Raw genomic sequence first — 14,653 nt, 5'->3', positions numbered from 1 at the left:
TGTGAAAACAATGATGGCTTTAAAAAACGATGGTGTGAGTGTTTGAGATGATGAATACATGAACTAAGTTTTTGAGGTTTGAACGATGAATACGTGAATTAAGTTTCCAGGGTTTGAGTGATTAAGCGATGCGATGAAAGAGTTTTGGATTAATTTGAAATTTTTATTTCAGTTAAAGCATATATTGGTCATTCTGGGGTTTAACTTGGATTTTTGAGTTGTGAGTAGTATTTGTAAAAAAAAAAAAAAAAAAAATACTAACGAGATATGCTTACTAAAATCCTAATTTCTTAGGTTTTCCATCCAAGTCGTCCCCATAACACAACAAGCATCTCAATACAAACTATAGGAACGAAGGTTCTGACATTAAGCGTCTTCTACAACAACAAGTAATTTTCTTTTGCAGGTTCTACTTGGAATTTTAATTTATTCAATTTTGTTTACCCTTTTAACTATAATTGCTTCCTGTGGTGTATCTTACCATCATGAAATTAATACAATTAATCAATTATAGTTTTTTGATTGATTATGCTTTTAATTTAATTATAATTCTGGTGTGTGTTCATTACTAATTGCAGTAGCAATGAAGAGGAGGTCTAAAAAGCCCAAGATTGAGTTGCCTGATTGTATTTTATCGATTATATTTTCAAAGTTAGGTTTGAAGGATTTGGTGAAAACCAGTGCATTGTCCAAGCGGTGGCTTCAGGAATGGAGATTAAGGATGGACCTAAACTTTGATCTCCAAAACATGTTTGAACTTCGCTATAATACAGTTCAAGAGTTACCGAAAAGCCTTCCACTCCTTCAAGGGTTTCAATCTGAATTTGCCAAAAGATTGGATCAATTCATGCTGCATTATCAAGATGATATGATTAGTTCAATCCGAGTAAATTTTCCATTAGGTGATGAATATAGATCGGTCATTGGTAGATTGATTTCCCAAGGAATCGCTAAGGGAGCCAAAAGTATTGAACTTCTATTGTCATATGAAACAAACGATAGGGATTTTGTTGTGGAAATAGAGCCATACAAATTTTCCATGACTCTCTTATCTCACACTGATTCTCTGACGAATTTGCATTTACAGAAGTGCTGCCTAGTAGCACCTATGGACTTCTCTGGTTTGAAGAATTTAAGAACACTTGTGTTGAAGCTAGACTAAAATATTCCATAGAGAGATTCTCTCTTCTCTTTTTCTGACCTCGTCTTAAACAGCCGTATCTCTTCCAACTGCTAGAGTTCCTCCCTCTCAATCCAATCCCCTCCTTCAAGATGTAGCTGTTCGTCAGCAGTGGTGCGCATGGCTGTTTTCACGGCGTCACCACCTATTGGCCGTCGGCGTTGGTTGTCCGCCGCGGTGGTTCTGTTTTACCAGTTTTCTGTTGTTCGGTTTATTTGTGAGGGTTGGTACTTCACAGATCAGTGTTTGTTTTGGGGCTGTGGAGTTTCCGTTGGGCTACCGTTTGTGCACTCGCCACCACCTGTTTCAACCCTTGTGTGTTCTCTGTTCTGTGGGTCGTTGTCTCTTCTTCGCCCGAGCTGCTGAACTCACCGTGTTCTCTGATCCGGTGGCCCCTACGCCGCCGTCGATTTGGGTTCTCTTTGTGGTGAGTTCGTTACTTTCGGATCTATCTTTTGTTTTGCTTCTTGGTGGTTTTCTTGGTCGTCTTTGTGTGTGTCGCTACGTTTTCGCCGTCGGGCTGTCTTGTTTTTGTTTATCCGACGGTGGGTGGTTTTTAGTGCTTTTTGTTTGGTTTTGGTGAGGTCCACGGTGGTGTTTTTGCTGCGGGTTGTTGCTGCTGGCATGTTTTGTGGCTGGTTCAGTTTGTTTTTTGGTTGTGTAGGTTTTTGTTTTGTTTGGGTTAGAGTCTGGACGTTGCTCGAAAGGGTTTGGTGCATAGACGCTCCGTGTTGGCAGCAGTAGTCATTCATGTACTTTTAGATCTTTGTGGATCCTTTTTGGGTCGTGCTGGTTGGTTTTTGTAGCTTTTTGGTTGGGTTGTTGTTTACTCCGGCGTCAGACGCCTTCTCCTTGAATATAGTGGTCGGACGACAAGATGTATCTTTGTTACGGCTCCAAGTTTATTGAAGGTTGAATGCAGCTAAAAGAGAGAAAAATACATTTCCCTTTGGTCCAATTGCAAGATTACAACATATTGAGAATTTAGTTATGATCTTGAGTACTTCACAAGTGAGTTAACCAAAAACCATGTTTACTTGTTAATATTTATTGTTTATATGTAGGTTGTCAACGCGTAGTGGTTGATCCCAAAATTGAAATGGTGGTGCGGCTTTGCTTCTATTCAAATATTTATTTATCTTCTTATATATTAAAGTTAACAAGTAAGCCCTAATTTTAACCTAAACCCTATTGCATAATTTTACTGTTTTAACCCTAATGTTCACACCTAATCTCCTATTTTCATGAACAATCCTATTGCTCTCACCTAATCTTCTTATATATTAAAGGTAACCCGTAAGCCCTAATTTTAACCTAAATCCTATTGCATAATTTTACCGTTTTAACCCTAATGCTCACACCTAATCTTATATTTTCATGAACAACCCTAATGCTCACACCTAATCTCATATTTTCATGAGCCCTAATTTTAACCTAAACCCTGTTGCATAATTTTACTGTTTTAACCCTAATGTTCACACCTAATCTCCTATTTTCAAGAACAATCCTATTGCTCTCACCTAATCTTCTTATATATTAAAGGTAACCCGTAAGCCCTAATTTTAACCTAAATCCTATTGCATAATTTTACCGTTTTAACCCTAATGCTCACACCTAATCTTATATTTTCATGAACAATCCTAATGCTCTCTCCTAATCTTCTTATATATTAAAGTTAACAAGTAAGCTCTAATTTTAACCTAAACCCTATTGCATAATTTTACTGTTTTAACCCTAATGTTCACACCTAATCTCCTATTTTCATGAACAATCCGAATGCTCTCTCCTAATCTTCTTATATATTAAAGTTAACAAGTAAGCCCTAATTTTAACCTAAACCCTATTGCATAATTTTACTGTTTTAACCCTAATGTTCACACCTAATCTCCTATTTTCATGAACAATCTTCTTATATATTAAAGTTAACATGTAAGCCCTAATTTTAACCTAAACCCTATTGCATAATTTTACTATTTTAACCCTAATGTTCACACCTAATCTCCTATTTTCATGAACAATCCTAATGCTCTCTCCTAATCTTCTTATATATTAAAGTTAACAAGTAAGCCCTAATTTTAACCTAAACCCTATTGCATAATTTTACTGTTTTAACCCTAATGTTCACACCTAATCTCCTATTTTCATGAACAATCCTATTGCTCTCACCTAATCTTCTTATATATTAAAGGTAACCCGTAAGCCCTAATTTTAACCTAAATCCTATTGCATAATTTTACCGTTTTAACCCTAATGCTCACACCTAATCTTATATTTTCATGAACAACCCTAATGCTCACACCTAATCTCATATTTTCATGAGCCCTAATTTTAACCTAAACCCTGTTGCATAATTTTACCGTTTTAACCCTAATGCTCACACCTAATCTTATATTTTCATGAACAACCCTAATGCTCACACCTAATCTCATATTTTCATGAGCCCTAATTTTAACCTAAACCCTGTTGCATAATTTTACCATTTTAACCCTAATGCTCACACCTAATCTTCTATTTTCATGAACAACGCTAATGCTCACACCTAATCTCCTATTTTCATGAACAAAGCAAATCGGCATCGCTTTATTTCCCCTATTTCTTCAAAACAAATCGCCCTATTTCTTCAACAAAACAAATCGCCCTATTGGAATAAAAGGGTTTTGAAAGATTATAGCAACATTTTTTTTTGTTAATATTACACTTTTCATCCAAATTAGAACTGAACTCTCTTTGTTAAATATTTACCACAAAATGCACCTGAATTTTGCAATCTATATAAACAGGTGGAAGAAACATTTCAACAAACAGTTAAAGGGTATCATTTACGGTAAAGGCCAAATATTCGATAAAAGGAAAATTATTTAAATAAAACATTTTACATGTTCAGGTTAAGAATGAACTATTTTTAGGTACATAATATAACATTAACATATAATTTTTACAAAAGAATGAAGTAACATTTTTTCAAAAAAAAAAAGAAAAATATGAAGTAACATACCAATAATATAATATTGACATATAATTTTAACAAAAGAATGAAGTAACACACGATTGATAAAAATTAATATTTTTTTGGTGAATAAGCGTGGTGTCTGAGGTTCGAATTCCAACATCTGCATATATTTGGGACCACATATTTCATTCTCTTTGATATGCATTGAGATTTGTTTTTGTCTACTATATCTACAATGTATATGACCCGTGCGGCAGCACGGGTGGAAAGTCTAGTACATTATATAATTAATTAAATGTGAGATGAATAGAAATTTAGAAGAAGAATGAGAGAATGTGAATGAATAACTATATAAAACTTTATTGAATGGAGAAGTTGTGAAAACTTATGATGAAATACATAGTGCAATAACCCTTTTATATAGAGTGGGTTATGCTAACTAACTATGGTTACTTGACTACCAAGTAAACCCTATGATCAAGTTAATTTCTAATTAACTAACTAACTCAATCTTATCCAACTAACTTTTATCTAAAAAGTTGTACTAATATAAAGTGTGTACAATGCTGACACAACTATAAACTAGACTAGTGAACCTATGCATCTTCTGTGGTTCCTCTGGGCAATATCCTCTCGATGATCCTCTAGAGTGATCCTATAGAGTACATCCTCGGGTGCATAGTTTAACACAAGTAACTAACAGCCTATAGTTTGGATTACACACAACCAATAAATTTATGTTATACCAAAATGAGCAGAGTTGTCCCCTACTTGAGATAAAGAAACTTACAATCAAGAACAAAATGATCAATGTGATCCAAGGAAGTTTTTCCATTAAACCAATCAACTCCCAATTTTGCATCAAATTCAGACAATACTTTATTATGGTTTGCTGGTTCAGCATTATATCCTAATACCAACATCAAAGATAACACATTTGCTACTAAACTTTTGCACTTTTTCTTCTACATTCATAGTTTAGTTTGATTATTCACTGTATTCCAGTCACTCAAGAAGTTGAGTTGTTTCTCTCGACAAAAGCTTTTTCCTATTGTTCGCTTTTAAATGCATTGTTACAGTCATGCTATGTCGTGTCAGACTCGTTTTGCGTTGCAAGGAGACAATCTTAATATGCGACGATTGAGAGTTGTTGTGGTTGCAAATTGCTGCTCCATAGGGTTCTACCAAGACACCAGCGCTGTTTGCTGCTATTGATTGCCTAGGTTTCTTTTGATTCACTAGTTGCTTTTAATCCACTCTAAATATTACTATTGCAAACAGGTAGCGGAATTAAAGAAGATCTTGCTTAAATTTCAAAATCTCGAGTTATTTATCGAGGGAGCATATGATCTTAATAAAGACTACTTTTGGATTTTAGATATTGCTATCTCTTCTCAACATCTTCAAAAACTTTCTCTTACCGTGAGTAATTCAACTCTTTATTTCTTTTGTTGTTCACTTTTTATTTAAAGTGTTATGATGATACCACTATTTTGGCATTTCTATTCCCTGTGTGGTGTTGTATTTTTCAGGCTTTGTTTATGGACAAGCCACTCAAGGAGCGCAGAAGGGGGAAAACAACAACACACAACAGCTCCTAACAGTAGCAGAGTTGGGAAAACACAAATCCATACATCATTGATTGGAACAAAATTAAGTTGTTTCAAACCATAAGGGATCTGAAAACGCAGAGCAAACCCAATAACCAACCAAATCTAGATCTCGCCGGAAAAGAACATCTTCATCGTAGTTGAAGATTCTTCTTTCTCTATTTACATATTATACTATGAATGAACGAAAAAAGAAAAATAAAATAAAAGGAAAAGGGTTGTGAGGGACATGACATGGAAACGAGAAGGAAGTGGGAACACAACACAACAAGTACAACACTGTTACTACGACTTGTTCAAATCAAATCGGCAAACAACATATAACCAGCACTCTTTGTTTGTTTGTTTGTTTCTGAATTGAGAAAATAGAAGAAGAATTAGATCTGATAAAGAAAGAATGTCAAGAGGGAGATCTGATTCATCATCATCATGGTTAAGATGGTGTTTGGTTTTGTTTGCAATGATATCAGCTTTAATGGTGTGTGGTCCTGCTCTTTACTGGAGATTCAAGAATGATATCACTCTTAATTCCAAACTTCACAACTTAATCTCTATTTGGCATTAACACCAGCCTTGTTTGAAGAAAATAGAAAAAGAAGAAGAAAACGAAAATGAAAATGAAGGAATTGGACGAAAATGAAGATGGGGAAGAAGACAACAACAAAATAAGAACTAGATGGAAGGGATCGAAGATGGAAATGATTTGGGAATTAGGGTTCTTATGGAATTAGAATTAGGGTTCTTATGCTTGGATTTTGATTTACAACATAGGTTTTTTATTTTATTTTAAGCATTTTATATTTTTTAATTGTTTTCTAAATTTATTACTTAATTGATTTAAATGACAGTTTCCAAGTGGGAATTGCCACATAGGTGTTTTTTTGCCACATCAGTTAAAAATCTGACACATGTGCGTTTTTGGAGGATAAAATGGGGAGTAGGACGAAAAATGCAACAAAAATAATAATTGAAGGACAATTTTGTTCTGTTTTAAAAGGGCAGGATTATTTTCGTGAGTAGGCCAAAACCCGAGGACCAAAAGTGTAATTAAGCCTAAATATTATGTTACTTTTGTGCATTATCACTTTTTTTTACAATAAATAAACTTAATTCATTCAAATGTTAAAATAGCAACAATACAATCAAAATGACCACGAGTAAGTGATTTTGAAAGCAGAAAACCCGCTAAAAATACATATATAACTTTCATAAGACATTAAGACATTAATAAAACCAAATGACAATTCCGACAACCAAACTAAAATATTCCACCTTGGGTCCGTAAGCAACCACTTTGTGGAATAATAATAGGAAAATGTTACATGAACACCCTTTATTCCTACATCCCTTATTCTTACACTCCATTGTACACCCCATGTATTAGGGATATTTTAGTAACTTCATCTCACAACTACACTTTATCTTCTATTTATGTGGGGTCCAAGTTGCCACGTGTCAGAATTTTGTGTGGGTGTAAGGGGTGTATTGCCACATGGGGTGTATTGCCACATGAGATGGTACATGTATCATCACTCTAATAATATATGCATTGTAGATGACTTGCATACAACTTTACCCCTTACAATTTCTCAAGCCATCAAAAGTTTAAACCCTTGCATTATACCGTCGATCGAGGACACCTGGATCTCGAATGCTAGTTTGAATGGAGAGTATTCAACGCGTAGTGGTTATCATCATTGGCTTATCTCTCAACGTGAAATGGAATCCTCTCAAGAAACTTGGAAATTACCTATGGTTGTTAGCATACAAATCCTTATTTGGTAAGCTTCCCACTGTTCTATTCCAACCAAATCACTTTTGGCACACAGAGGTATCAATGTCTCTCCCACCTGCCCATTCTGCCAAAATGAAGATGAGATTATTCTGCATTGTCTCCTTTCTTACTCATGATTTGCAGTAGTTTGGCACTGATGTGGTTTCCCAAACCCTCTTTCTTTGTGCTCGGTGATAGACATGAATAATATAGCTAAGATCATCCACAAAATAGTAAGTGATGTCGGAATTCTTGCACCTTTGATTATGTGGAATATTTGGTGTACAAGAAACAAGTTAGTTTTTGATAATATCCAACCAAACATGCATTCAACCGTTGTAACTATTTTTTTCTCAGCATCATCTTGCTCACCAGGCTTTTGGTACTAACTCCTTGGATACTCGTACTCATACCAAGGATGGTGAGTTGGCAACATGGAGATGAGGACACCATGATTCTCAATGTTGATGGAAGCGCGTTGACAAATACAATAGAAAGGCAGGTTATGGTGGTCTAATTCGTAAGCACGATGGAAGTTTTCAAGTTGATTTATTTGGTAGTGCAGGGATCTCAAATATCATACATGCTGAAATTCAAGCTCTATTGACTGGTATAAAATTGTGTTGGGATGCAGGATATAAAAAGCTCATATGCTACTTCGACTCTCTTCACGTAATGCAGTTGATAATGAAGGAGACTACAAGGTTCCACCATTATGCAAATCTCTTAGAACTCATTCGGGTGCATCTTGCTAAGGATTGGTCTATTTCAATTTATCATATCCTTAAGGAGGGGAATTCTTGTGTTGTTATTCTTGCTAAGATGAGAGCTAACCGTTCAAATCATCTTATTATTTTCAGGTTAAATATGTTTTTGGTCCCTATAAAATAGGGATTTTTCAAGTTTAATCCTTACTTAATTTTAATAAAATATTTAGTCCTTACAAAAAAGAATTACTTCTAATTTTAGTCCCTATTACAACAAAGTTTGTTTAATTATCCTTACACTCTTAAATTTTTGAACGATTTTTTTGAGACAAGTTTAGAACACTATGAAAGGTTCATTTACTAAAATTTAGAATTTTTTAACATGAAACGAATTAAATATGAATTTTTTAAAACGACAAAAGTTAAAGATAAATTAACAAAATCTGGAGGTAGAAATCAAATTTTGCGACAATTTTTTGCATAGGAACTTTTAGTAATGTTCTTAACACGTCTGTAAAAAAATTGTTCAAAAACTCAAGAGTTAATTTAAACATAAATTAAACAAATTTGAATTGAGGAGGGACTAATATTGAGTGCAGTTTTTTTTTTAGGGACTAAAAGAATCATTAAAATTAAGTAAGGACTAAACTTGAAAGGCCCCTATTTTATAGGGACCAAAAACATATTTAACCCTATTTTCAATGAACCTCTTCATTGTTTAGCATCAACGTTACTAGGCGATACCCTAGGTATGTCCTTTGGGTTTATTTTCGTTTTTTTTCCTTCCATTTTCTCATGTAACCAAAAAAAAAAACTAAAATCTTCCATATATGAATCTATATATATATATATATATATATATATATATATATATATATATATATATATATATATAATTCACATTTTTAATTTTTTTTTTATCTAAATAGTTTATATTTTTTATTTTATTTTAATCTCGTTTGTTAAAAAAATATCTAAGTTCTTACGACTCTATAAATAATAATCATGAAAACGCAAACCCTAATTCTTTAGGTTTTCCCTGTCCCCATTAATCTTCTTCAACACAAGCATCGTCTTTTACATCAGCCGATTTTTTTTTTTTTTAAGGTTCTACTTACAATTTGAATATATTCAATTTTCCTTACCTGTTTATCTACATGGTGATGCTATATATATATATATATATATATATATTATAGTTTTGTTTGATTGTTTATGATTTTAGTTTTATTTAATTTAAATTCTGCTGTTTGCTCGTTATTAATTGCAGTAGCAATGAAGAGGAAGAGGTCTAAAAAGCCCAAGATTGCATTGCCTGATTGTATTTTATCAAATATATTTTCAAAGTTAGGTTTGAAGGATTTGGTAAAAACAAGCACACTTTCAAAACATTGGTGTCATGAATGGGCATTAAGAATGGACCTTAACTTTGATCTCCATAACATGTTTGACTCTAATACAGTTCAAGAGTTACCACAAAGTCTTCCGCTCCTTCAAGGGTTTCAATCTGAATTTGCCAAAAGATTGGATCAATTCATGCTGCATTTTCAAGGCGACATGATTAGTTCAATCCGACTAAGTTTTCCATTAGGTCCTAAATACAATGATTCCATTGACAGAATGATTACCAAAGGAATTGCTAAGGGTGCCAAACGTATTGAATTGCTCTTCTCATCTGAAACTAATGATCCAAGTCATTTTTTGCGTCGAATAGAGCTATACAAGTTTTCCTTTACTCTCTTATTGGACACTAACTCTCTCACTTATCTTCACCTACAAAATTGCCTCCTAGTAGCACCTCTTGACTTCTCTGGATTGAAGAATTTGAGAACTCTTGTGTTGCAACTAGTTCATGTGCATCAAAATCTGCTTCAGGGTTTGTTTTCAAATTGCAACCATCTTGTAGACTTCACCCTTGATCATTGTGATTTCAAGTCTGACTTAAAAATAGTCAGTTCAACATTGTTTCATTTGAACATTGTTAATTGTGGGATTCAAATTGGGAGAGTGAGGAGTATAGATATCATTGCATCAAATCTCTCATCCATTGAATATTCTTTCAATTCTAGTTATCCAATACACAAAATGAACATTCAGGCTCAAATGTTATCCAAGTTTAGATATAGAGGTAATCAAATTTATGCTTTTGGGTTTTCTGGACTAAAAAATGTGACAACGATTGTATTTGATGGAATCCATCAAAATCTCCAACAAGATGTCATTCGTCTTTTGTTTTCTGAATGTCTCCAACTCGAGGATGTCACCTTTAAGAACTGTTGGATCATATATAATTTGAATATTACTAGTACAAAGTTGCACCATTTGAAAATAATTGATTGTGACTATCAATATCCAAACCCTAACCACACAGATGTCGATGCATTGAATCTCTCATCATTTGAATACAGTGGTCATACGACGGTTGGGTTTAATGTTAAGGCTCCAATGTTATTGAAGCTTTTTTGGAATGCAGCTAAAAGAGAAAAAAATCAGCATCCCTTTGGTCCAATTGCAAGATTACTACATATTGAGAATTTATCTATGATTATGAGCACTTCACAGGTGAGTCACTCAAAAACCAAGTTTGCTTGTTGATGTTTTATTGTTTCTACATAGTTCGTTAATCTTGCATAGCGGTGCGTAGCTGTTGGTCATGGAATTAAATAGAGGTTTGGTGGATTCCGCGGCATTGCTGCTATTCAAATATGTATTTATAAATCCCTCTGACCCTGTTCTTGACCCAATGTGGAGACAGGGTATGTTCGTTATACCCTTTATGACTCGTTTAGAAATAACCAATTCGTGGGGTGGTTGGAATATCACAGGAGGGACTATAACGAATCCGGTTATATACGAATAAGATGTATATGTATTTGGTCAAATAAAAAAGATTTATAATGTATATATCTTAATTTTTTATACCAAAATGAGCTGCTCTACTTGAGACAAAGAAACTTAAAATCAAGGAATAAAATCATCAATAGGAGCTAAGGGAGTTTATCGATTAAACCAGTCAACTATCAGTTTTGCATCCAATTACAACACCTCATTGTTAGTGTAAACACAAAAAAGAAAGATTGAACGACTCATTATAATTGTTTGCTGCTCAACGTTATATCCTAAATACCACCAACAAAAGTAACACATTTTCTACGACCTGTTTGCACTTTTTCTCTTCTACATTCTTAGTTTAGTTTTGATATTTCACAGTATTTCAATCACTCAGAAGTCAAGTTGTTGCTCTTGACACAAGATTTTTCGTTTTTTTTTTTTAATGCGTTGTTACAGCTATGTAGTGTCGTGTGAGACACATTATGCGTTGCAAAAATAGGACACAATCTCTACCTCTCCGGCCGCAACCTTAACTCAATATTCAGCGATTGGGAATTATTGTGGCTTCAAATTGCTGATCCAGTGTTCCACTCGGATATTTCCTGCTATAGACTGCCTAGGTTTTTGTTAATTATTTGAGTCACCAGTTGCTTTTAATTGACTTTAAATATTATTGGTGCAAACAGGTGGTGAAATTAAAACAAGTCTTGGTTCAATTTCAAAATCTTAGACGACTGGAGTTATTTATCGAGGGAGCATATGATCCTAATATGGATTACTTTTGGATTTTAGATATTGCAATGGCTTCTAAGCATCTCCAAAAACTTTCTCTTACAGTGAGTAATTCAACTCTTTATTTCTTTAGTTGTCCACTTTTTATTCGAAGTGTTATAAATTAACTTTTTTTATGAATAATAGTTTTCTAAACAATTAAATGTAAGTCGATCTTATGAAATTAAACTTGACTTGAACTGAATGTTTTTATTTTTCTTATTTTATATTTTGAATGTGTACTATTATGGTCATTATTTTTCTATTTTCAGATTAGAAATCTACATTTGGAAAATTCACACATGGGTGGATTTAAGAGGCAAAGAAGAAATCATGCAAAATTTTGTCATAATGAGTTGAAATATGTAGACTTTCGTGGTTGTGTTTGCTCCATAAATATAATTGAGTTAGCTAGTCAGCTATTGAGGAAAGCAAATTCTCTTAAGCAAATTACTTTTGGTTCTAGTGACAAATTCTATACAGGAGCTGGTGGATGGACTAATGACTCTAATGGTTGTTGTCGGTTTGAACGGAATCTAATTCATAAGATGCTTAAAGATGAAGTACATGAACAATGTCAACTTATAATTTTCTAAATTTATTTTATTTATTTATAATGAAGTTTGTAGTGACATTAGTTAATTCATTCCCACAAACATTGTCTAAGTTACATTGATATGAATTTCAATAATAATTATCCTCTTAGGTGTTTTTTATTTATATTTGAAGGAATCATTGTAGTGTTAGAGATGCTGGTCTTGTTAAAAGATCTTATAAATAAGTGGTTTTCATATAACAAACTCTTATCCTATTATGAACGCTTGATAAGTTTATAGTGCGCGGCCTCACATGTTTAACCTTTCAATTAGAATTAAGATATTCTTTAAAGTCATTAGTGTCGTTGTTGTAGCCTTTGATGAAGAGATTTGTTCAACAAAATTCGTCAGGGAACTATTGTGGGATAGATGGATTGAGTTGGGGAGTTTTAACTGGTGGAAGGTGTTTGCGTAAAGAATGTTTGTTGTGTTTTTCCTGGTCAATTTACACTAGTTGCACAATTCTAGTACAAAATTTGAAACTTGGGTTTCAAGAGCATAAGGCTTAATGCTTTAGGTGTGCAATCGAGCTGAATGTTGTATTTGATTGTAGGCGATCAAGCTTGGTCTGATAGAGGCTCAACCATTTTTAGATCGAACGGTTACCTTCTCTAATATATTCTATTATATTATGAAGGCTCATTTCTCTTTTCTTTTCAATCTATTTAAATCCATTCCTTCTTTCTGTTTCTAAAACAGTATCTTAACCAAAAGAATCTGAGAGCATTATATTCTATTATGAATCTATTTGTTTCTGTGCATGGCACTGTTGCCCAAATATGTAATAGTTTTGAATTGCACCTTAAAGACTTAGCAGATGTCACATGATATGTATGCTATTTTGTCTTTGATTATCTTTGCGCTTTCTTGGCACCCTCAATGATTCAATGCTCGTAATTTCATCGTAAATTCATATATTTGCATTGGCTTTGTTTCATTTCAAACATCGTTTTAGTCTAGTTATTAAGTAGCAAACCACAAGATACGGCTCTTTTTTATATGCTTGATTATTTTTATTTTTTTATAATTGTGGATATATTTTAACTTTGAATATATCCTTTTTTTTTTTCCTAAAAAGAAAATATATCTTTTTTTTTTAAGGAACTTTGAATATATCTTATGATTTCTTAATAAAGTGTTTAAAACACTCCTTTTTTTTTTTTTTGAAGAGGCTAAAATGGAATATATTACCAACTCAAAAAGTCTTTCCTAGCACAAGGTGTACATAGGAAGGACAAACAACGTCGAAACAATATTTACAAGAGGAAACTGTACAAAAACAAACAAAAAAGAAATAACTATCAACCTATGCCTAACAAGGTGAACAGACTAAGCCACCATCTATGGTAGTTAAAGGGAAGAGTAGGAAATTTCACCTTCAACCACCTAAAAGCGAGAGACTTAATCCTATCGACCACCTGACTTATTAAGCATATTTTGTCGTTAACCTTTAAACCTACCACCTGACTTAATCCTAGAGACTAGGCCTCACGGCCTCCCCCCTTCAACCGCCTACCCTCCAAGCCATACCGCGCTGACAACACCCTAAACCACAAACTACTAGTATCTGTCATCAACCTCCAACACTACTTCCCTAACAATGCAATATTAAACTCACTAATTCTCCTTACCCCCAAACCACCAACCTCCTTACTCCTACAAACAGTGTTCCAATCCACCCAAGCTATTTTCCTGTGGTCATCACTCCCCCCCGCCCCACCCCAAAAAAAAATAGATTCGATAGAGGAGACGATACCTGACGGAGCCTTGACAAAAGAAAGAGCATAAACAGGCAGCGACGACAAGACAGACTTCAGCAAAACCAAACGACCACCCAGAGACAGAAGCTTCGATTTTCAACCTGACAGTCTAGTCTTAATACGATTAATAAAAGGATCCCAAAAGGACAAGCGTCGAGCGTTACCAACAATAGGCACGCCCATATACACAAAGGGAATGGAACCCACCTTACAATTCAGCACCATAGCCGCTTTTGACAACCAAGACATTGCAACATTCACACCTACTAAATGACTTTTCGAAAAATTCACCTTTAAACCCAACAAAGTTTCAAAAAAAATAAGAATAGTATGCATGGACCTAATATTAGCACACGATTTATCTCCCAAAATCAAGGTGTCATTTGCGAACTGAAGATGAGACACAACTGTCGTATTATTGTCACACACCTTATAGCCGAAAAAGAGATTATTAGCCAATAACGACTCCATCA

At 34.0% G+C, this 14,653-nt stretch overlaps 1 protein-coding gene across 1 annotated transcript; it reads left to right on the top strand.

Moving 5' to 3' along the window:
• The first annotated feature begins 9,496 nt into the window (after window positions 1-9,496).
• On the top strand, window positions 9,497-12,420 carry LOC112416447 (F-box protein At3g60790-like). The gene is made up of 3 exons (XM_024770268.1): window positions 9,497-10,783; window positions 11,740-11,889; window positions 12,097-12,420. The coding sequence occupies exons 1-3, from the start codon at window positions 9,497-9,499 to the stop codon at window positions 12,418-12,420; spliced, it is 1,761 nt and encodes a 586-aa protein (XP_024626036.1).
• Window positions 12,421-14,653: the final 2,233 nt, after the last annotated feature.

Source organism: Medicago truncatula, chromosome 7 (genome assembly GCF_003473485.1).
Source record: "Medicago truncatula cultivar Jemalong A17 chromosome 7, MtrunA17r5.0-ANR, whole genome shotgun sequence".
Lineage (NCBI taxonomy): Eukaryota > Viridiplantae > Streptophyta > Magnoliopsida > Fabales > Fabaceae > Medicago > Medicago truncatula.
Note: the sequence above shows the minus strand (reverse complement) of the source record. Positions and strands in the feature narration are given on the sequence as shown.